Genomic DNA, 21,422 nt, shown 5'->3' with positions numbered 1-21,422 from the left:
CCAGGCAGGGCCAGGCAGAGGCAGGGCCAGGGCCAGGCAGAGGCAGGGCCAGGCGTCCCAGGCAGGGCCAGGCAGAGGCAGGGCCAGGGGTCCCAGGCAGGACCAGGCAGAGGCAGGGCCAGGCAGAGCCAGGCAGAGGCAGGGCCAGGGGTCCCAGGCAGGGCCAGGCAGAGGCAGGGCCAGGGGTCCCAGGCAGGGCCAGGCAGAGGCAGAGGCAGAGGCAGGGCCAGGCAGAGGCAGGGCCAGGGGTCCCAGGCAGGGCCAGGCAGAGGCAGGGCCAGGCAGAGCCAGGCAGAGGCAGCGCCAGGGGTCCCAGGCAGGGCCAGGCAGAGGCAGGGCCAGGGGTCACAGGCAGGGCCAGGTAGAGGCAGGGCCAGGCAGAGGCAGGGCCAGGGCCAGGGGTCCCAGGCAAGGCCAGGCAGAGGTAGGGCCAGATGCCAGACCAGAGGGAATGGGCTCTAAATGAGAAAATGATGGAGACTACAGCCCTGTTACTGTTAGCTCATCACCCCTTCCTTCCCTCTCCACCTGAAATACATTTGAGGTGGTTTCAAAGTGCAATTGGACACATCGTTTCAGAGTGAACCAGCTAATGTTATCCATGCTATATAAATAAGCAGTGAGTTTTTTGCAAATTGCCCAAACAAAGTATGGTGGTGAGAAATTGCAATCAGATGATCAGGCTGAGCTATGTAAATAACAATGGAATGACAAAATCAATCGCTCATCAAATCTGTGACAGCTCTCATCCATCCATCAGCGTTGTGAGACTGATGGGACTGATTGGAGGTCTGTTTCCAGGCCTGCAGCACAATCCGGTTTCCACTTGGTGTCTGGTGATGTCACGCAGCCCGTCAGAACACCCAGGGGACTGCATGTTACAATATAAATGACAAGGAAGGTCATTCAGGCAGCATGTACAGTGAGGGAAAAAAGTATTTGATCCCCTGCTGATTTTGTACGTTTGCCCACTGACAAAGACATGATCAGTCTATAATTTTAATGGTAGGTTTATTTTTACATTTACATTTAAGTCATTTAGCAGACGCTCTTATCCAGAGCGACTTACAGTTAGTGAATACATATATATATATATTATTTTTTTTAATACTGGCCCCCCCGTGGGAATCGAACCCACAACCCTGGCGTTGCAAACGCCATGCTCTATCAACTGAGCTACATCCCTGCCGGCCATTCCCTCCCCTACCCTGGACGACGCTGGGCCAATTGTGCGCCGCCCCATGGGTCTCCCGGTCGCGGCCGGCTACGACAGAGCCTGGATTCGAACCAGGATCTCTAGTGGCACAGTTAGCACTGCGATGCGGCGCCTTAGACCACTGCGCCACAGTGAGAGACAGAATAACAACAAAAAAATCCAGAAAAACGAATTTAAAAAATGTTATAAATTGATTTGCATTTTAATGAGGGAAATAAGTATTTGACCCCTCTGCAAAACATTACTTAGTACTTGGTGGCAAAACCCTTGTTGGCAATCACAGAGGTCAGACGTTTCTTGTAGTTGGCCACCAGGTTTGCACATATCTCAGGAGGGATTTTGTCCCACTCCTCTTTGCAGATCTTCTCCAAGTCATTAAGGTTTCGAGCCTGACGTTTGGCAACTCGGACCTTCAGCTCCCTCCACAGATTTTCTATGGGATTAAGGTCTGGAGACTGGCTAGGCCACTCCAGGACCTTAATGTGCTTCTTCTTGAGCCACTCCTTTGTTGCCTTGGCCATGTGTTTTGGGTCATTGTCATGCTGGAATATCCATCCACGACCCATTTTCAATGCCCTGGCTGAGGGAATGAGGTTCTCACCCAAGATTTGACGGTACATGGCCCCGTCCATCGTCCCTTTGATGCGGTGAAGTTGTCCTGTCCCCTTAGCAGAAAAACACCCCCAAAGCATGTTTCCACCTCCATGTTTGACGGTGGGGATGGTGTTCTTGGGGTCATAGGCAACATTCCTCCTCCTCCAAACACGGCGAGTTGAGTTGATGCCAAAGAGCTCCATTTTGGTCTCATCTGACCACAACACTTTCACCCAGTTCTCCTCTGAGTCATTCAGATGTTCATTGGCAAACTTCAGACAGGCCTGTGTATGTGCTTTCTTGAGCAGGGGGACCTTGCGGGCGCTGCAGGATTTCAGTCCTTCACGGCGTAGTGTGTTACCAATAGTTTTCTTGGTGACTATGGTCCCAGCTGCCTTGAGATCATTGACAAGATCCTCCCGTGTAGTTCTGGGCTGAATCCTCACCGTTCTCATGAACATTGCAACTCCACAAGGTGAGATCTTGCATGGAGCCCCAGGCCGTGGGAGATTGACAGGTCTTTTGTGTTTCTTCCATTTGCGAATAATCGCACCAACTGTTGTCACCTTCTCACCAAGCTGCTTGGCGATGGTCTTGTAGCCCATTCCAGTCTTGTGTAGGTCTACAATCTTGTCCCTGACATCCTTGGAGAGCTCTTTGGTCTTGGCCATGGTGGAGAGTTTGGAATCTGATTGATTGATTGCTTCTGTGGACAGGTGTCTTTTATACAGGTAACAAGCTGAGATTAGGAGCACTCCCTTTAAGAGTGTGCTCCTAATCTCAGCTCGTTACCTGTATAAAAGACACCTGGGAGCCAGAAATCTTTCTGATTGAGAGGGGGTCAAATACTTATTTCCCTCATTAAAATGCAAATCAATTTATAACATTTTTTACATGCGTTTTTCTGGATTTTTGTTGTTGTTATTCTGTCTCTCACTGTTTAAATAAACCTACCATTAAAATGATAGACTGATCATTTTTTTGTCAAACGTACAAAATCAGCAGGGGATCAAATACTTTTTTCCCTCACTGTAGTTACCGCTACCACAAAACACATGAGGATGACTTCAGCCTTTGCACGAAGCAAGGTGGTTTGTTTTGGTTCCCTGGTGAATGTTGCACCATTATCCTGTCATAGACTATGTAAAAAAATCATTAATTACTTCCTCAGCTATTCATATTGAAGATGAAGACAAAGGTGGTCCCTGCTAGACAAAATCTCCACGCAAAGGCATGTTGGTAAAGCAAACACACCACAAGAACTCCTGACGAAGGGCCAAATCCTGAGCCAGTTCAACTTGATCCAAGTGCACTGCAGTACGCTACACACAGCTCTGCCTCTACACCTCAAACCAACAGGCCCTATCTGTTCAACATCAGATTAAACCTAAACACAATATTACATTCATAAACCTGTAATCCAGACTAAAGAGCTATTTAGTGTCATTCAAAGTGGGAACACTCAGAGTAGTACAGGCATCAGCACAGCCTCAGCCCACTATCAAACACAGTGATAATCTGTAGCACAGATCTGAAGCACTGAGCAGCCTACCTTACCTCATTCTCCCTGGAAGCCAGACAATAACTTACATGCAGTTGAAGCCTGCAATATCCTGACTAATTCAGACATATTACATTTTATACGGCTGTAAAGAGGGAAAGCCCCACCTTTGAAGAGTTAAACGTACAAAGGTCTGGTTGCATCGCTATGCAGAAAAGTACATGTTCTGCACACACAGGGGTTTCTGATGACTCTCTGTGCTCTGTTTGGCATCAGTGTGCATCAATTTCCATTTAGCTCAACGGACAACTTTAGGGACGGAGGGGCGAGGAATGCTTAGCAAATGCTAATCCGATTTAAGGTTCAGGTTTGTCAGGTAGGGGAAAGAAAAATCAACGGCTTACGTATGGTTGTGATGGATTTTGAAGACACTGTGCCAAAACCATTTTGCTATTTGCTTTTAATAAATGTGAACATTACGGGTGTAATCTTGCAGATTATTCCAGCACAGGAACAATGTTACGTTCCTGCAGCGTAGGTTTTTCCCTCACTGCAGGGTTGATTGAATTTAAGGCAAAAGTCACAGACACACATTAACACAAATTAACACAAATGGGGAAATTGGCCGTTACTGAGGCAAATCAGGCTGTAAAGGATTGTCCCAAAGTCGCAACCTGTTCATAGGCCTTGACTGTAGCAAATGGAGGGGATAGGATGTCACACAGGAACTGACACTCAGAGTAGGGGCCACACACACACAACCCCCCAACCCTCACACACACACACACACACACACACACACACCCACCCAGACACAGACGTAGCCTACCTCTGGAGGAGCGGAAGTGCTTGCTGGGGGCAGTAAACCCGCGGGTCCCATGTACGTTAACGGCCGCCACTCTGAACTGGTACCATCTGCTGGCTCTGATGTCGGCCAGTTGGATGCGCTCCTCTGTAGTCTGAGCGACAGAAGGGAAAGAGCAGGCACACAGGGGTTAAAGGTCACACAGGGTCGCGGCTTGTGTGAGTGTTGCTGCCTCATCAGTCATCTGTCTGTTTCTCTTTGCCAAACTTTCAAAGACACTGCGACTAAGGAATGTGCAACAGTGTGCAACAGTGTGAGTGAGTGCAGCGCTTCCACAGCTGTGGAGTAGCACACCAGCTTTGTTATGTTTATCTCTTTTGTGGAAAACGTATTATGGTTTAGTTTTAGGGTTTGTTTTTCCACCAAAGAATGCATCACTGACTCTTTATCTTCCTAGAAATCACTGACCATGCAATTCATTTAGGATAATTATTTGATTATGATATACTGTATGTGAATGATAGAGCAATCCATTGAGGTACTCAGAGAAGGAGCCTGGTGTGGTGTGGGGCCCTACCTGTGCCACAGTCTCCCACTCTGTGGCGTCGTCCTCACTGGGGTGGATGCCATAGTTCCAGCGGCGCTGCACCACGTACAGGACAGGCTCCACAGAGATGTTGAACTTAGACGACCAGCGGATATCCAGGCCTCCGGACAGCTGCTCCACAAACACCAACTCCTTCCTGGGCTTCAGGGGTGCTCCTGAGAACATACACATGACATCATCACTGTGAGACGGCGTTTGGGAGAGAATGGGGCATGACATCATCACTGTGAGTGACTTTAGGCAGAGAGGAAGAGGCGAAGCCAGAGGATTTAGATAGATAAGCCCTTTTTTGTATGGAGGTCTATGAGAGTGTCGAATTACGTGAGGCTTATTTGAATGTTTAGGCTGTTACAAATGTACTAATATCACATGGCATTACGGCAACTTTGAGAAAAACCACTTAGTTATGCCTGTTGTTCAAATGCGTATCTGCCCTCTCATTGTCTAGAATGGTCCCACCTGATCTCGCCTGCCTTCAGTCATTGAGGACATGTATTTCCATTGTTAGAGCAGTCACTTGGCTATCTTGTCAATATAATAGATAATGTTTGCTTGAGGACATACATATGACATCATCACTGTGAGACGGACTTTGGGAGAAACATGACATCACCGATTTGAGATTGACAGACACCGCGAGACAGACACTGTCCGAGACACTGTCCGCTGGGTCAATAGCATGGTCATTGTGCTGTGACGGACCGTGATATACTCTTGGATAGAGAGAATGTGTTTTACCAGCTGTCTCTTTGGGGAGGACACAGATAGTTAGCCTCTGGGTATGTAAGGTAGTGGAAAGCCGAGGAGCTTACATTATCTTCTCTCCATGTCAAAACACACGCATACACAGACGCACACACACACGCACACACAGGTACACACACACACACACACACACACACACACGTATAAACTCCATTTGCCACATTGTTCCTCACATTCAACCCATTCAAACTCTGTCAATGTGCCCATGTGCGATAAATTCGATTTATTAAGTGCAGGGTGGAGGAAAAAGTGAGCGGCCATGACAGATTAACTCTCTCCTGGAGGATTTATTTCAGCTGAGATGTAGTGAGTTATTGATTGAGCAGCGGGCTGAGTGTTAATGAGATGGAGATTGGAAACGCAGCGTTCAAGAGTACAGAAGAACACTGAATAAATCCCACATCTCTCGATAAATCACCTGACGTTGTCACACACTTACTTACCCAAGGACCTCTCGAACCGAGGAGAGCGAGCACCTAGTGCTGCTCTGCATTCATGAAATGCACAGAGTATAAACACACAGACTCAAGTCAAAGTAACTGCAAACAAGGTGCTCAAAATAGTGTTGAATTGCCTGGGCTGCATAAGCAGGCTGCTTGAACTTGTTACATCTCTATTGAGGCTTTTAGAGGCTTTATAACGTGATTGATTGAAACTCATTAAATGCCGAGTGGGAGATGAAGGTGGGCCCATTTGCCAGACACATATGGAATCAGTCTTGAGTCTCGTAGATAGAGGCTCTACACAGAGGAACAGCTGTGTGCCATTGTGTTGAGGTTTCACAGCTCCAGTGTGTGTGTGTATGACGAACACACTAACAATACCACAGCATTCCTATTCACTCCGCCATGATTCATCTTCCCTCAGCCACACACACAGCCATAGACACACACACACAGATGCAGACATACACACACCCAGTCTCTTCATCCATCAACCATCCACATGCAGCAAAGTGACAAATCCTAAACCCTCTCTTAGCTCGCCCCCCTACAAAGATTACCACTATGGGGCCAGATCTCATCCAAGAACTGTACTAGCAGGATTCATCTTTCAATGGCCACATGTTTGCTCTGCCCCATCCAAAAAACAGAACCATGACGTTAACCTTGTTGAACAGTCATCAAGAGCTGAGCATTCATTCATGTCTTGTGCATTCCAACAATAACGTTCCTGGATTATAATTCTGGGTGCACACGCACACACTGTCATAATGACCTGGCTAATTACGAGGGACGTGGCAAACAAGCACCAATCAAGGTGGGAGGAACACATCCAACAACACATTCTTCAAAAGGTGATTGTAGTACAATGGCCTCCCATAGACTTCAAACACTGATGAGTGCTCAGTGTCATGGCATGGTTCCCAGAGTCATTAATATACATGGTTATATGTCTCTGATGGTTAACAATGAAGATATGCTTCACATGTTAAGTGCATCAAATGACTGTCTTTGTTTTGGAGTACTGAGCCAGCGATACATACATCCACACCACAGGATGGTCATGCACTGTTCAATCTTTTAAATCCTTTAGCGGTGTGGAGCTGTGAACGGCTGGGGAGGGAGACGGCTGGCTGGTGAGTGTGAGGATCAAGCATCACAGTGTCTCCAGAGGGAAAGAGACCATAAGTAAAGACTGACAGATGTACATCAGGACACGGGCTGAGAACAAGACTGCCTTTCCACACTGGTGTCTCAGTGGTCTCCATTATGTGACAGAATAATAATCTATCACAAATGACTGCCAAGCCATCATGGCTGAGGGAAAGGGGGAGAGAAGGGGGGAGAGATATCTTATTCACAACTCCACTTTGCTAGTACAGCTTTGAACAGAAAATAAGATGTTACAGTCTAGTGAATAGTATGTAATATCACTGGGTTATATCGATGTCAAGAGAAAAGCTCTACATATGGGACCAAGGCCCTGTAGTGGTCTTCTGTGTATTTGTGTTCAAAAGACATAAACGCACAAAGAGCTCTGCTTTCTACAACCAACTCTTCCTCTGTCGCACACTCGCAGGGGACCTTCACCTGCACGCACACACACACACATCTGAGAGCGATCTCCACGGGGGAAACGCTCCATTTCACCCAGCTCGCGTCGAAATAATGGCTTCCAGCATTATGGATAATCCTGAACACACTTGTGCACATACAGAAACAATTACTCTTTCCACACCGTGAGCACATAATTACACCTTCAACAATGGAGATCAGGATTGGAATTCAATCATTACTTAAAGCAGACTGCCAATTAAAATGTGCAAATCTGATACCAATACAGATCAATCATAGGCTAGGTGTTTGGATTTACAGGACAGTCAACTGTTTGGCTCTATACGTTTGTCTGTTCTCTACAGTGAATGTACACTACCGGTCAAAAGTTTTAAAACACCTACTCATTCAAGGGTTTTTCTTTATTTTTACTATTTTCTACATTGTGGAATAATAGTGAAGACATCAAAACTATGAAATATCACATATGGAATCATGTAGTAACCAAAAAAGTGTTAAACAAATCCAAATACAGTGGGGAGAACAAGTATTTGATACACTGCCGATTTTGCAGGTTGTCATACTTACAAAGCATGTAGAGGTCTGTAATTTTTATCATAGGTACACTTCAACTATGAGAGGCGGAATCTAAAACAAAAATCTAGAAAATCACATTGTATGATTTTTAAGTAATTATTTTGCATTTTATTGCATGACAAAAGTATTTGATACATCAGAAAAGCAGAACTTAATATTTGGTACAGAAACCTTTGTTTGCAATTACAGAGATTATACGTTTCCTGTAGGTCTTGACCAGGTTTGCACACACTGCAGCAGGGATTTTGGCCCACTCCTCCATACAGACCTTCTCCAGATCCTTCAGGTTTCGGGGCTGTCGCTGGGCAATACGGACTTTCAGCTCCCTCCAAAGATGTTCTATTGGGTTCAGGTCTGGAGACTGGCTAGGCTACTCCAGGACCTTGAGATGCTTCTTACGGAGCCACTCCTTAGTTGCCCTGGCTGTGTGTTTCGGGTCGTTGTCATGCTGGAAGACCCAGCCACGACCCATCTTCAATGCTCTTACTGAGGGAAGGAGGTTGTTGGCCAAGATCTCGATACATGGCCCCATCCATCCTCCCCTCAATACGGTGCAGTCGTCCTGTTCTTGGGGTTGTACTCATCCTTCTTCTTCCTCCAAACACGGCGAGTGGAGTTTAGACCAAAAAGCTCTATTTTTGTCTCATCAGACCACACGACCTTCTCCATTCCTCCTCTGGATCATCCAGATGGTCATTGGCAAACTTCAGACGGGCCTGGACATGCGCTGGCTTGAGGAGGGGAACCTTGCGTGCGCTGCAGGATTTTAATCCATGACGGCGTAGTGTGTTACTAATGGTGTTCTTTGAGACTGTGGTCCCAGCTCTCTTCAGGTCATTGACCAGGTCCTGCCGTGTAGTTCTGGGCTGATCCCTCACCTTCCTCATGATAATTGATGCCCCACGAGGTGAGATCTTGCATGGAGCCCCAGACCGAGGGTGATTGACCATCATCTTGAACTTCTTCCATTTTCTAATAATTGCGCCAACAGTTGTTGCCTTCTCACCAAGCTGCTTGCCTATTGTCCTGTATCCCATCCCAGCCTTGTGCAGGTCTACAATTTTATCCCTGATGTCCTTACACAGCTCTCTGGTCTTGGCCATTGTGGAGAGGTTGGAGTCTGTTTGATTGAGTGTGTGGACAGGTGTCTTTTATACAGGTAATGAGTTCAAACAGGTGCAGTTAATACAGGTAATGAGTGGAGAACAGGAGGGCTTCTTAAAGAAAAACTAACAGGTCTGTGAGAGCTGGAATTCTTACTGGTTGGTGGGTGATCAAATATTTATGTCATGCAATAAAATGCAAATTAATTACTTAAACTTCATACAATGTGATTTTCTGGATTTTTGTTTTAGATTCCGTCTCTCACAGATGAAGTGTATTTATGATAAAAATTACAGACCTCTACATGCTTTGTAAGTAGGAAAACCTGCAAAATAAGCAGTGTATCAAATACTTGTTCTCCCCACTGTATATTTTATATTTGAGATTCTTCAAATAGCCACCCTTTGCCTTGATGACAGCTTTGCACACTATTGGCATTTTCTCAACCAGCTTCATGAGGTAGTCACCTGGAATGCATTTCAATTAACAGGTGTGTCTTCTTAAAAGTTAATTTGTGGAATTTATTTCCTTCTTAATGTGTTTGAGCCAATCAGTTGGAAAACTTTGAAAGTTTATTTAAGTGCAGTCGCAAAAACCATCAAGCGCTATGATGAAACCGGCTCTCATGAGGACCGTCAAAGGAATGGAAGACCCAGAGTTACCTCTGCTTTCAAAGTTCTTGAAATGTTCCGTATTGACTGACCTTCATGTCTTAAAGTAATGATGGACTGCCATTTCTCTTTGCTTATTTGAGTTGTTCTTGACATAATATGGACTTGGTCTTTTACCAAATAGGGCTATCTTCTGTATACCCCCCCTACCTTGTCACAACACAACTGATTGGCTCAAACACATTAAGAAGGAAATAAATTCCACAAATTAACTTTTAAGAAGACACACCTGTTAATAGTAATGCATTCCAGGTGACTACCTCATGAAGCTGGTTGAGAGAATGCCAAGAGTGTGCAAAGCTGTCATCAAGGCAAAGGGTGGCTATTTGAAGAATCTCAAATATAAAATATATTTTGATTTGTTTAACACTTTTTTGTTTACTACATGATTCCATATGTGTTATTTCATAGTTTTGATGTCTTCACTATTATTCTACAATGTAGAAAATAGTAAAGATAAAGAAAAACCCTTGAATGAGTAGGTGTTCTAAAACTTTTGACTGGTAGTGTATCTAATTGTACAGTATATTCATGTACTCAACTCCTCAATAATACCCCTCCTTTTATCTTTCTCCATCTACACAGGCTGTGAATCTCCTAGCCATGACACTGCCTTTACTGTACATCCATTCGCTCAGAATATATTAATGCACGCTTCAACACACACACACACTCCCCCACCCCGTACACACACACACACACACACACACACACACACACACACACGTCTGTGTGTGCACTTCAAAAGTAAATCACAGCTCTGTCACTGCAGTGCTTCAAAGACTGAAAGAAAGGCTTTTCACTGAGCCCAGTTCCACTTCTCCTGCCTTGTGCCTTGTTATGGTCCAAGGCTGTCAGCAGCCAGAGAGAGTCAGTGTGCTGCTGACACACACAACTGAAGAAGATCCAGCTTCCATCTCCCGGTACAGAGGCACGGAGAGAGTCTTCTCTCGCTCTTCCACAATGGGCTGAGAGCTCTCCTCTTCTCTCTGAACATCCAGACACCTCAGGCCGTGTCATTAAACAGTTTGACTGGAGTGGAGGTCTCTCTCTCAGTGCATCTGTTCTTTTGTGAGCCTGAAGCTGATTTGGAACAATTTCACACACTGGATGTATCATAAAATACATTATGTACAGAATGTGGGGATTGCGTGGAGACAGAGAAACTCAAGTGAAATATTGGTCTATTTTGGATCAAATTAAATGTATGGTTCACTGCATAGTTACATCGATTTTGCAGCACTACTCACGAAACTTGTAATATCCTGCATACATGAACACATACTGCTAAAAAGGCATAGCCTTGATAAATAATAATATAATATTATTTACAATATTCAAGGACAAAACTGAAGGCACAGAAAGCTACAACTGCATTTGAATAACCAAATACAGTAACTAGCCAATGATGTCACATACTGCTCCTGTACTGTACATGTCATATTATGATGAGTCATTGTACCTTTGTAGAGGTTCTTGGGTGTCTGACAGGTGTGTCCGCAGCCGTTGGAGCAGCACTTCTTGACAGCGGAGCACTCTCCATCCTCCTCACAGCTCTCCACGCAGGCTGCAGCGAAGCCACTGGCCTTCTCAGGGGCCGAGCAGTCCCCCTGTTTCACCCCTTCTACAGACTTCAGGAACTCACAGCTAGTCAGACACTCATAGTGCTTCTTGGGAAAGAGGGGCTGGAGGGTAGAGTAGGACGAGGAGGTGGTAGGAGGAGGAGAGGGGGAGGAAGAGGATGAGGTAGGAGGTGGAGGAGGAAGAGGAAAGGGAAGAGGAGGAGGTGAACAGGAGGAAAGGGAAAGGACAAATGTGTGTCAGATGACTTGTAGCGTTGAGTGTGTCAGGCCTTGAACAGGCAGGTCAGTGAGCTAACAGAGATTGTGCTGTTTACACTGAACCTGATGACTAGTTTGAGTGGTGAGTAAGTTAAACAGCTTTGATTCAGTCTTACACGGAGTGCCATTACATTACAGTTCATTACAGTAGAGAGAAAAAAGAGCCTCCACTTTACTTCGCTTGACGCTCTTCGTTCCCTCAGACTTTCCCCTTATTGAATTTTCTCCTATTGAACTCTGGAGGGAGCACTCCAACTCAAAGGCGGTGGCAGTAGTGACATACGTACCTCGCATAAGTCCTGGCACTGATTGTCCTTCAGGTCCCATGATTCCTTGCAGGGCTCCAGGCACTGTGAAAGGGAGAAGGAAGGGTGTCAGTGCTTCAAAGAGCCAGCCACATCAAAGAGCTCAGTGTAAGCGAAGCCGGTGAGGATGCTCGCTCTCTCTCGCCCTCGCTCTCTCTCGCTCTCAGTCTCTCTCCCTCTCCTTTCTCCCTCTCTTCTCAGACTGCCAAGCACCTCACTCAGCCACTTCCACGGTACACACCACAATCAGCAGTCACACCTCTTTGTTACAGATTCCCCACATACTTCCAAAGAACATAAACAATTTTCTACAAAAGGAGGTAACAGGGGCCTCCCGAGTGGTGCAGTGGTCTAAGGCACTGCATCGCAGTGCTAGCTGTGCCACTAGAGATCCTGGTTCGATTCCATGCTCTGTCGCAGCCGGCCGCGACCGGGAGACCCATGGGGCGGCCAACAATTGGCCCAGCGCCGTCCAGTGTAGGGGAGGGTTTGGCCGGCAGAGATGTCCTTGTCCAATCGTGCACTAGCGACTCCTGTGGCGGGCCAGGCGCAGTGCACGCTGACTCAGTCGCCAGGTGTACAGTGTTTCCTCCGGCACATTGGTGCGGCTGGCTTCCGGGTTGAGCGGGCACTGTGTCAAGAAGCAGTGCGGCTAGGTTGGGTTGTGCTTCGGAGGACGCACGACTCTCGACCTTTGCCTCTCCCGTGTCCGTACGGGAGTTGTAGCGATGGGACAAGACTGTAAATACCAATTGGATACCACGAAATTGGGGAGGAAAAGGGGGGTAAAATACAACAACAACTAAAAAAACTAAAAAAGGGTAGGTAACAGGCCAAAGGAGATTCGTTTCAGAATAGAGCAAAGAGCACAGTCACCGTGACTCCCAAAATCCATTCAATAGCTAGTATTTTTTGTCTGGCTCTTCTGCCCTTGACAAATTCCTTTCGAAAATGCATCAGCATAACCCCCAACCCCCTCACCATCTCGCCCCCCCACCTCATGTCTGGACCTGATACAGCCTCTCTCTTTCCCTCTCTCTCTCCCTCCCAATCTCTTCCAGTTGTACACAGAGAGGATGGTTAATAGATGATACACCCAGTTAAAATGTTCTTGGGATTCCCTTTTCAAAACATGTGGAACTGTTTGGCGCGGGCATGGGATCAAAGAGGATCCTAGAAGTGACTGCAGAGCAAGTCGTTTAGCCCAACATATCGGATGAAGAATTTAAAATGAAAATACACCAATAATAATGGTCAAATTCCTCTCACTGTAAATACAACAGCTCGCCCTCAACAAATCAAACTCAATAAGGCTAAATGTAATAAAACATGAAAGTTCATGCATGTCCAAGGGAATCAGGCATCAGATGCCACCGCAGAAAAAGGGGCATGTGTTCAGAACCTTCATAGGATAGAGTGGCTGGAGGCTGATGTGTTCCTGGTGCTGCTAGCTGGCCACTACAGAACCAGTGGTACTGCTATAGCCAGTAGGAGAGTCTCCCAGAGAGGAACCACTGCTGGGCTGCTGCTTCTGTACAGCCACTGGGACAGGCCCAAACCACAGCGACCAGAGACCTGCCAGAGCTAGTCATTCAGCCCCATTCAATTTAGACCCTCTGCCCCAGCTCCTATACAGAGACACAGCAGCTAACAGTCAGACTCCACCACCGCATTCCTCGTATGGGAAAGTCCAAGATGTTGGTCAGTAGGTGGGAATTATCTTTGATGAACCAGAGATGGAGACCTTCCGTGAGAGGAGAAATGAGAGCTAGGGAGGGAACTTTTGGCCAGAGCATTCTGGATGTCTTGTTTCAATCTCAGAGAACATTACATATTAGATATATAGAGACAGAGTCATTCAATTAGCGTAAAGTACAGTATGTGCCCATGTTTTACTGGTATGGTATAGAGACACCTGTATCAGAATGTCTTAAAAGGCAACAATGTAAGAAATTACACCTCTGTCAGGGAACTGTGTTTATGCGTCTTTAATCAGCTCATTAGCTGCCTCTGTCGTTATCATGCTGTTGCCAGTGAAAAGTTTACTTGCTTTTTATGGAGTGCGTAGGGCAGGCACATGTTGAAGCGTAAACCTGGCTTCTGGGAGGAACATGGAGAAATCAGGGCCCTACACTTGGGTTGCCTGCCAGTTCTCAATTACACACTGTGGTCTCTCGGTTAGCACTCGCTTTGCTCGGTCTCGCTTTCTCTCCACTCCACTCCACTCCCACGGAGCAGGTTTGGAAGAAGACCACCTGGAAACTGAGGAGGAGGAGGAGACACAGGCCTGAGAAAAGGGAGAACGAGGCGGTGGGGAAGCAGTAGTTCATATTTCCCCCAACAACTAGTATAGACTATGGTATGTGATGAGCAGGAGTCCAGAATGAACCCCTGGAGATTCAAAAGAAACCATTGTGGGTTTCACAGAATTCTACAGTGGGAAAAACTGAAATAACTTTCAAGTGTCTGGCAATACTGCATGGTGAATATGATTTGATGAACACCTACAGTACATGAACTCTGAGTCAATTTACAGTGTCAGTACAGTAGGCTATACCTGGGCAGTAGTAGCACTAATAGGCAGCCAGTCTTCCTTCCAGAGACAACATGCTGAAACATTTAGGTGTTGAGGCAATGGCTTCTGCTCCAGCAGTCTCTCTAGTCTAAAGGAACCTCTGCCAACAGACACAGCACATGCCAAAAGCCTAAAATCCCCTCTACAAATCATTGAGCATACACATGTAAGCTGCGGAATCAAGCCCATTTTCCCAATGAAAGATTTTGTGTGCATGGCAATGAATGCATTCCATTGGTTGAAGAAAGGCTTTTCTTTGGGATCAGGCCCCTTTATGGTTCATCACAATTGGATCTATAGGGAAAGTGAAAATGGATTGAAACTTGCGTTTGAAATGCTTGAGCTCGCGTGTCAAGACAACAGGAATTAAAGATGGCATACCACGCTAAAAGATTACAACATAGATCCGACCTTGTATGTTAGTGCATGAAGCCTACCCCTTCGATATTTGTCTCACACACAACCCCTTCGGGCAAATTATTTAGTCCAAAAATAGATGTTTTCATACAATATAAAAAACTAAGGCAAATTACAAATAAAGGAAGTGCATTCCTTTGGATTGTGCACGTCTTTGCACTCTTTGAGGGAGTGGATATGAGGATCATAAAAGAAGATAAGCATTTGAGTTCCTCGCTGTGAGAGCTCTCCACAGGTGTGCTGATAACTGACAATCTGTCAGCGTTTTTCTCAACAGCCACACCCACAGAACTGACATTTTAGTAGGAGGGGGAGTGAGCAACGACAGATGTCTTGCCAAAGCAAATAGGAGACACTCTGTATAATTACAAAGGTGACTCATCAATCAAAAAGCAAAGTTGTATTGACACCATTTTGCTGCGGAATCCAACAATATCTGCTGCCGTGAGTCTTTAACATGGGGTTTAACTATTACTGAACAAAAAAACTATTACTGAACTATTACTGAACATGTAAAGTGTTGGTCCCATGTTTCATGAGCTGAAATAAAAGATTCCAGAAATGTTTAATACACACAAAGACCTTATTTCTCTCAAACTTTGTGCACAAATTTGTTTATATCCCTGTTAGTAAGCATTTATCCTGTTCCAAGATAATCTATCCACCTGACAGGTGTGGCATATCAAGAAGCTGATTAAACAGCTTTATCATTATCATTGTGCTGGGGGCAATAAAAAGGCCACTCTAAAATGTGCAGGTTTGTCACACAACACAATGTCACAGATGTCCCAAGTTGGGGGAGCGTGCAATTGGCATGCTGACTGCAGGAATGTCCACCAGAGCTGTTGCCAGAGAATTTTATGTTCATTTCTCTGCAATGTCGTTTTAGAGAATTTGTCAGTATGTCCATCCGGCCTCACAACCGCAGACCATGTGTAACCACACCAGTCCATGACCTCCACATCCGGCTTCTTCACCTGTGGAATGGTCTGAGACCAGCCAACCAGACAGCTGATGAAACTGTGGGTTTGCACAACTGAAGAATTTCTGCACAATGTCAGAAACCATCTCAGGGAAGCTCATTTGCGTGCTCGTCATCCTCACCTGGGTCTTGACCTGACTGCAGTTCAGTGTCATAAGCGACTTCAGTGGGCAAATGCTCACCTTTGATGGCCACTGGCATGCCGGAGAAGTGTGCTCTTCAAGGATGAATCCCGGTTTCAACTGTACCGGGCATATGGCAGACAGCGTCTATGACTTCATGTGGGCGAGCGGTTTGCTGTCAACGTTGTGAACAGAGTGCCCCATGGTGGCGGTGGGGTTATGGTATGGGCAGGCATAAGCTACGGAAAATGAACACACTTGCATTTTATCGATGACAATTTGAATGCACAGAGATACCGTGACGCAATCCTGAGGCCCATTGTCGTGCCATCATCTGCCGCCATCACCTCATGTTTCAGCATGATAATGCACGGCCCCATGTCGCAAGGATCTGTACACAATTCCTAGAAGCTGAAAATGTCACAATTCTTCCATGGCCTGCATACTCACCAGACATGTCACCCATTGAGCATGTTTCGGATGCTCTGGACCCGCCAATATCCAGCAACTTTGCACAGCCATTGAAGAGGAGTGGGACAATATTCCACAGGCCACAATCAACAGCCTGAGCAACTCTACGCGAAGGAGATGTATTGCACTGCATGAGGCAAATGGTGGTCACACCAGATGCTGACTGGTTTTCTGATCCACACCCCTACCATTTTTTTTATGGTACTGTATCTGTGACCAACAGATGCATATCTGTATTCCCAGTCAAGTGAAATCCATAGATTAGGGCCTAATTAATTCATTTCAATTGACTGATTTCCTTATATGAGCTGTAACTCAGTAAAATCTTGTTGCATGTTGCATTTATATTTTTGTTCAGTGTAGGAGATCTCAGCTGGCCAGAGACAACATGGAAGGGAAGGCGGGTAATTGGGCTGGATGGACATGCTGCATCTGTCTACTTAACCTGGGTGCCAGCCTGAGATAGTGATAAAGCTAAAGTCTAAGACTGGCATCCAGGCTAATATAATAGCCCCATGAGAGTGTTCTATGATGCGTAAACATGCAAGTTCGTACACTAAATGATGTTGAATTGAACGGTTTTCACTCCCAGATGTATACAAGCACTTTGGCTATTGGTAGAGGCCTGAGCTCCACCAAAGCAGTTGGCTGTAGCAGTTTCCCAACAAAAGCATTTGTGCTCCCGACTCTCCCTTTGTGTCCTTATCGTCCTTCCCAAAAAGTGACACATTCTGCATGGCTAAGTAGGGCCAGCCTTAGAGCCCTTTCACTCCCCATTTCACGCTGTAATAAAACGCAGCAGTTGTTGCACTGTGGAGCCCTGAAAGGCTTTCTGTGGGGCCGATGTGAGAGTCAGGGACTGAATGGCTGCCAATGCGACAGCACCATCCTCACTTTGTCACGGCGAAGGGGGGAGAGGAGAGGGTTGGGAGAGGCAGGGGAGTGGGGGGAGAGAAAACTTGGCTGTGTTTGTGTGTGTGTGTGTGTGTGTGTGTTTGTGTTTGTGTACATGCGTGCATCTTAGAACTTCCACTCCCCAGGCAGCTAAGCTGGTTATCTCGGTCCATCATAAAAAAGGCTAATTTCCCAACGGGGACAGCTGGATCAACACAAACTTTGACAAAATGTATTGTATAAAATGTCACAAAAAGTGTTTTGCTTCAGTTAATGAAGCGTGAACCGCTACCAATCGAGATTGACCCAGGCTTCACAATATGCACTGCAGACATAACAAAAGGCAGCAACATCATTCATAGTAATGTATTACATATACAGTGGGGAGAACAAGTATTTCATACACTGCCGATTTTGCAGGTTTTCCTACTTACAAAGCATGTAGAGGTCTGTAATTTTTATTATAGGTACACTTCAACTGTGAGAGACGGAATCTAAAACAAAAATCCAGAAAATCACATTGTATGATTTTTAAGTAATTAATTTGCATTTTATTGCATGACAAAAGTATTTGATACATCAGAAAAGCAGAACTTAATATTTGGTACAGAAACCTTTGTTTGCAATTACAGAGATCATACGTTTCCTGTAGGTCTTGACCAGGTTTGCACACACTGCAGCAGGGATTTTGGCCCACTCCTCCATACAGACCTTCTCCAGATCCTTCAGGTTTCGGGGCTGTCGCTGGGCAATACGGACTTTCAACTCCCTCCAAAGATGATCTATTGGGTTCAGGTCTGGAGACTGGCTAGGCCACTCCAGGACCTTGAGATGCTTCTTACGGAGCCACTCCTTAGTTGCCCTGGCTGTGTGTTGTTTCGGGTCGTTGTCATGCTGGAAGACCCAGCCACGACCCATCTTCAATGCTCTTACTGAGGGAAGGAGGTTGTTGGCCAAGATCTCGATACATGGCCCCATCCATCCTCCCCTCAATACGGTGCAGTCGTCCTGTCCCCGTTGCAGAAAAGCATCCCCAAAGAATGATGTTTCCACCTCCATGCTTCACGGTTGGAATGGTGTTCTTGGGGTTGTACTCATCCTTCTTCTTCCTCCAAACACGGCGAGTGGAGTTTAGACCAAAAAGCTCTATTTTTGTCTCATCAGACCACATGACCTTCTCCCATTCCTCCTCTGGATCATCCAGATGGTCATTGGCAAACTTCAGACGGGCCTGGACATGCGCTGGCTTGAGCAGGGGGACCTTGCGTGCGCTGCAGGATTTTAATCCATGACGGCGTTGTGTGTTACTAATGGTTTTCTTTGAGACTGTGGTCCCAGCTCTCTTCAGGTCATTGACTAGGTCCTGCCGTGTAGTTCTGGGCTGATCCCTCACCTTCCTCATGATAATTGATGCCCCACGAGGTGAGATCTTGCATGGAGCCCCAGACCGAGGGTGATTGACCGTCATCTTGAATTTCTTCCATTTTCTAATAATTGCACCAACAGTTGTTGCCTTCTCACCAAGCTGCTTGCCTATTGTCTGTAGCCCATCCCAGCCTTGTGCAGGTCTACAATTTTATCCCTGATGTCCTTACACAGCTGTCTGGTCTTGGCCATTGTGGAGAGGTTGGAGTCTGTTTGATTGAGTGTGTGGACAGGTGTCTATTATACAGGTAACGAGTTCAAACAGGTTAAGTTAATACAGGTAATGAGTGGAGAACAGGAGGGCTTCTTAAAGAAAAACTAACAGGTCTGTGAGAGCCGGAATTCTTACTGGTTGGTAGGTGATCAAATACTTATGTCATGCAATAAAATGCAAATTAATTACTTAAAAATCATACGATGTGATTTTCTGGATTTTTGTTTTAGATTCCGTCTCTCACAGTTGAAGTGTACCTATGTTAAAAATTACAGACCTCTACATGCTTTGTAAGTAGGAAAACCTACAAAATCGGCAGTGTATCTAATACTTGTTCTCCCCACTGTAGGAGACATTTTCCTATACCGCCTGAGCCTATTTGTACAATCATAGGGCGGGTTTAGGAGAGATGTGAGTGGCTTTCCGACGACAAGCTATGTTTAATTCCTTCATTTCGTTACTGTACTGTGATCAATCAAATAAACATTTGCTATTTTGGTATTTTATTAGGATCCCCATTAGTTGTTGTGAAAGCCACAGCTACTCTTCCTGGGGTCCACACAAAACATGAAACATTACATAACACAGAACATTAATAGACAGAGAACAGCTTAAGGACAGATCTACAGTGGATTCGGAAAGTATTCAGACACCTTGACTTTTTCCACATTTTGTTACGTTACAGCCTTACTCTAAAATTGATTAAATTGTTGTTGTTTTTTCCTCATCAATTTACACACAATACCCCATAAATGACAAAGCATAAACAGGTTAGACATTTTGCCAAATTCATACAAAATAAAAAACTGAAATATCACATTTACATAAAGTATTCAGACACTTTACTCAGTACTTTGTTGAAGCACAATTGGCAGTGATTACAGCCTCGAGTCTTCTTGGGTATGATGCTACATGCTTGGCACACCTGTATTTGGGGAGTTTCTCCCATTCTTCTCTGTAGATCCTCTCAAGCTCTGTCAGGTTGGATGGGGAGCGTTGCTGCACAGCTATTTTCAGGTCTCTTTCAGAGGATGTTCGATTGGGTTCAAGTCCGGGCTCTGGCTGGGCCACTCAAGGCCATTCAGAGACTTGTCCCGAAGCCACTCCTGTGTTGTCTTGGCTGTGTGCTTAGGGTTGTTGTCCTTCAACCCAGTCTGAGGTCCTGAGCGCTCTGGAGCAGGTTTTCATCAAGGATCTCTCTGTACTTTGCTCCGTTCATCTTTCCCTCGATCCTGACTAGTCTCCCAGTCCCTGCCACTAAAACATCCCACAGCATGATGCTGCTACCACCATGCTTCACCATAGGGATGATGCCAGGTTTCCTCCAGACGTGACGCTTGGCATTCAGTCCAAAGACTTCAATCTTGGTTTCATCAGACCAGAGAATCTTGTTCTCATAGTCAGACTCCTGTAGGCGCCTATTGGCAAATTCCAAGCGGGCTGTCATGTGCCTTTTACTGAGGAGTGGCTTCCGTTTGGCCACTCTTTTATAAAGGCCTGATTGGTGGAGTTCTGCAGAGATGGTTGTCCTTCTGGAAGGTTCTCCCATCTCCACAGAGGAACTCTGGAGCTCTGTCAGAGTGACCATCGGGTTGTTGGTCACCTCCCTGACCAAGGCCCTTCTCCCCCAATTGCTAAGTTTGGCCGGGCGGCCAGCTCTATGAAGAGTCTTGGTGGTTCCAAACTTATTCCATTTAAGAATGATGGAGGCCACTGTGTTTTTGGGGACTTTCAATGCTGCAGACATTTTTTGGTACCCTTCCCCAGATCTGTGCCTCGACACAATCCTGTTCTGGACTTGGGGACTATGAAAAGACCCCTGGTGGCATGTCTGGTGGGGTAAGTGTGTTTGTCAGAGCTGTGCATAAGTTGACTATGCAAACTATTTGGAATTTTTAACACATTGTTTCTTATAAAAATAAGTGATGCAGTCAGTCTCTCATCAACTCCTAGCCAAGAGAGACTGGCATGCATAGTATGTATATTAGCCCGCTGATTACAATGAAGAGCAAGACATGCCGCTCTGTTCTAGGCCAGCTGCAACTTAACTAGGTCTTTCTTAGAAGCACTTGACCACATGTCTGGACAATAATCAAGATAAGACAAAACTAGAGCCTGCAGAACTTGCGTTATGGAGTGTGGTGTCAATAAATGCTCTTTGTTATGGACAGACCTCTCCCCATTTTTAAAACCCTTGAATCTATATAAATTTTGACCATGACAGTTTACAATCTAAGGTAACACCAAGTAATTTAGTCTCCTCAACTTGTTCAACAGACACACCATTCATTACCAGATTCAGCGGAGGTCTAGAGCTTA

At 45.7% G+C, this 21,422-nt stretch overlaps 1 protein-coding gene across 2 annotated transcripts in view; it reads right to left on the bottom strand.

Annotated features, from left to right (window-relative positions):
- LOC121571664 (anosmin-1) overlaps positions 1–21,422 on the bottom strand; it is a 64,732-nt gene that overhangs the window by 16,147 nt on the left and 27,163 nt on the right. For both annotated transcript variants that reach the window (XM_041883258.1, XM_041883259.1), the window contains exons 3-6: positions 11,986–12,048; positions 11,320–11,542; positions 4,694–4,878; positions 4,141–4,270 (exon numbers count right to left, since the gene is read on the bottom strand). In XM_041883258.1, coding sequence (XP_041739192.1) covers positions 4,141–4,270; positions 4,694–4,878; positions 11,320–11,542; positions 11,986–12,048 — 601 coding nt within the window. The remainder of the gene's footprint in view (positions 1–4,140; positions 4,271–4,693; positions 4,879–11,319; positions 11,543–11,985; positions 12,049–21,422) is intronic.

The sequence above is a fragment of the Coregonus clupeaformis genome, chromosome 40, assembly GCF_020615455.1.
Source record: "Coregonus clupeaformis isolate EN_2021a chromosome 40, ASM2061545v1, whole genome shotgun sequence".
Lineage (NCBI taxonomy): Eukaryota > Metazoa > Chordata > Actinopteri > Salmoniformes > Salmonidae > Coregonus > Coregonus clupeaformis.
The sequence above is the reverse complement of the archived record's forward strand: the minus strand, read 5'-3'. Positions and strand labels throughout refer to the sequence as shown.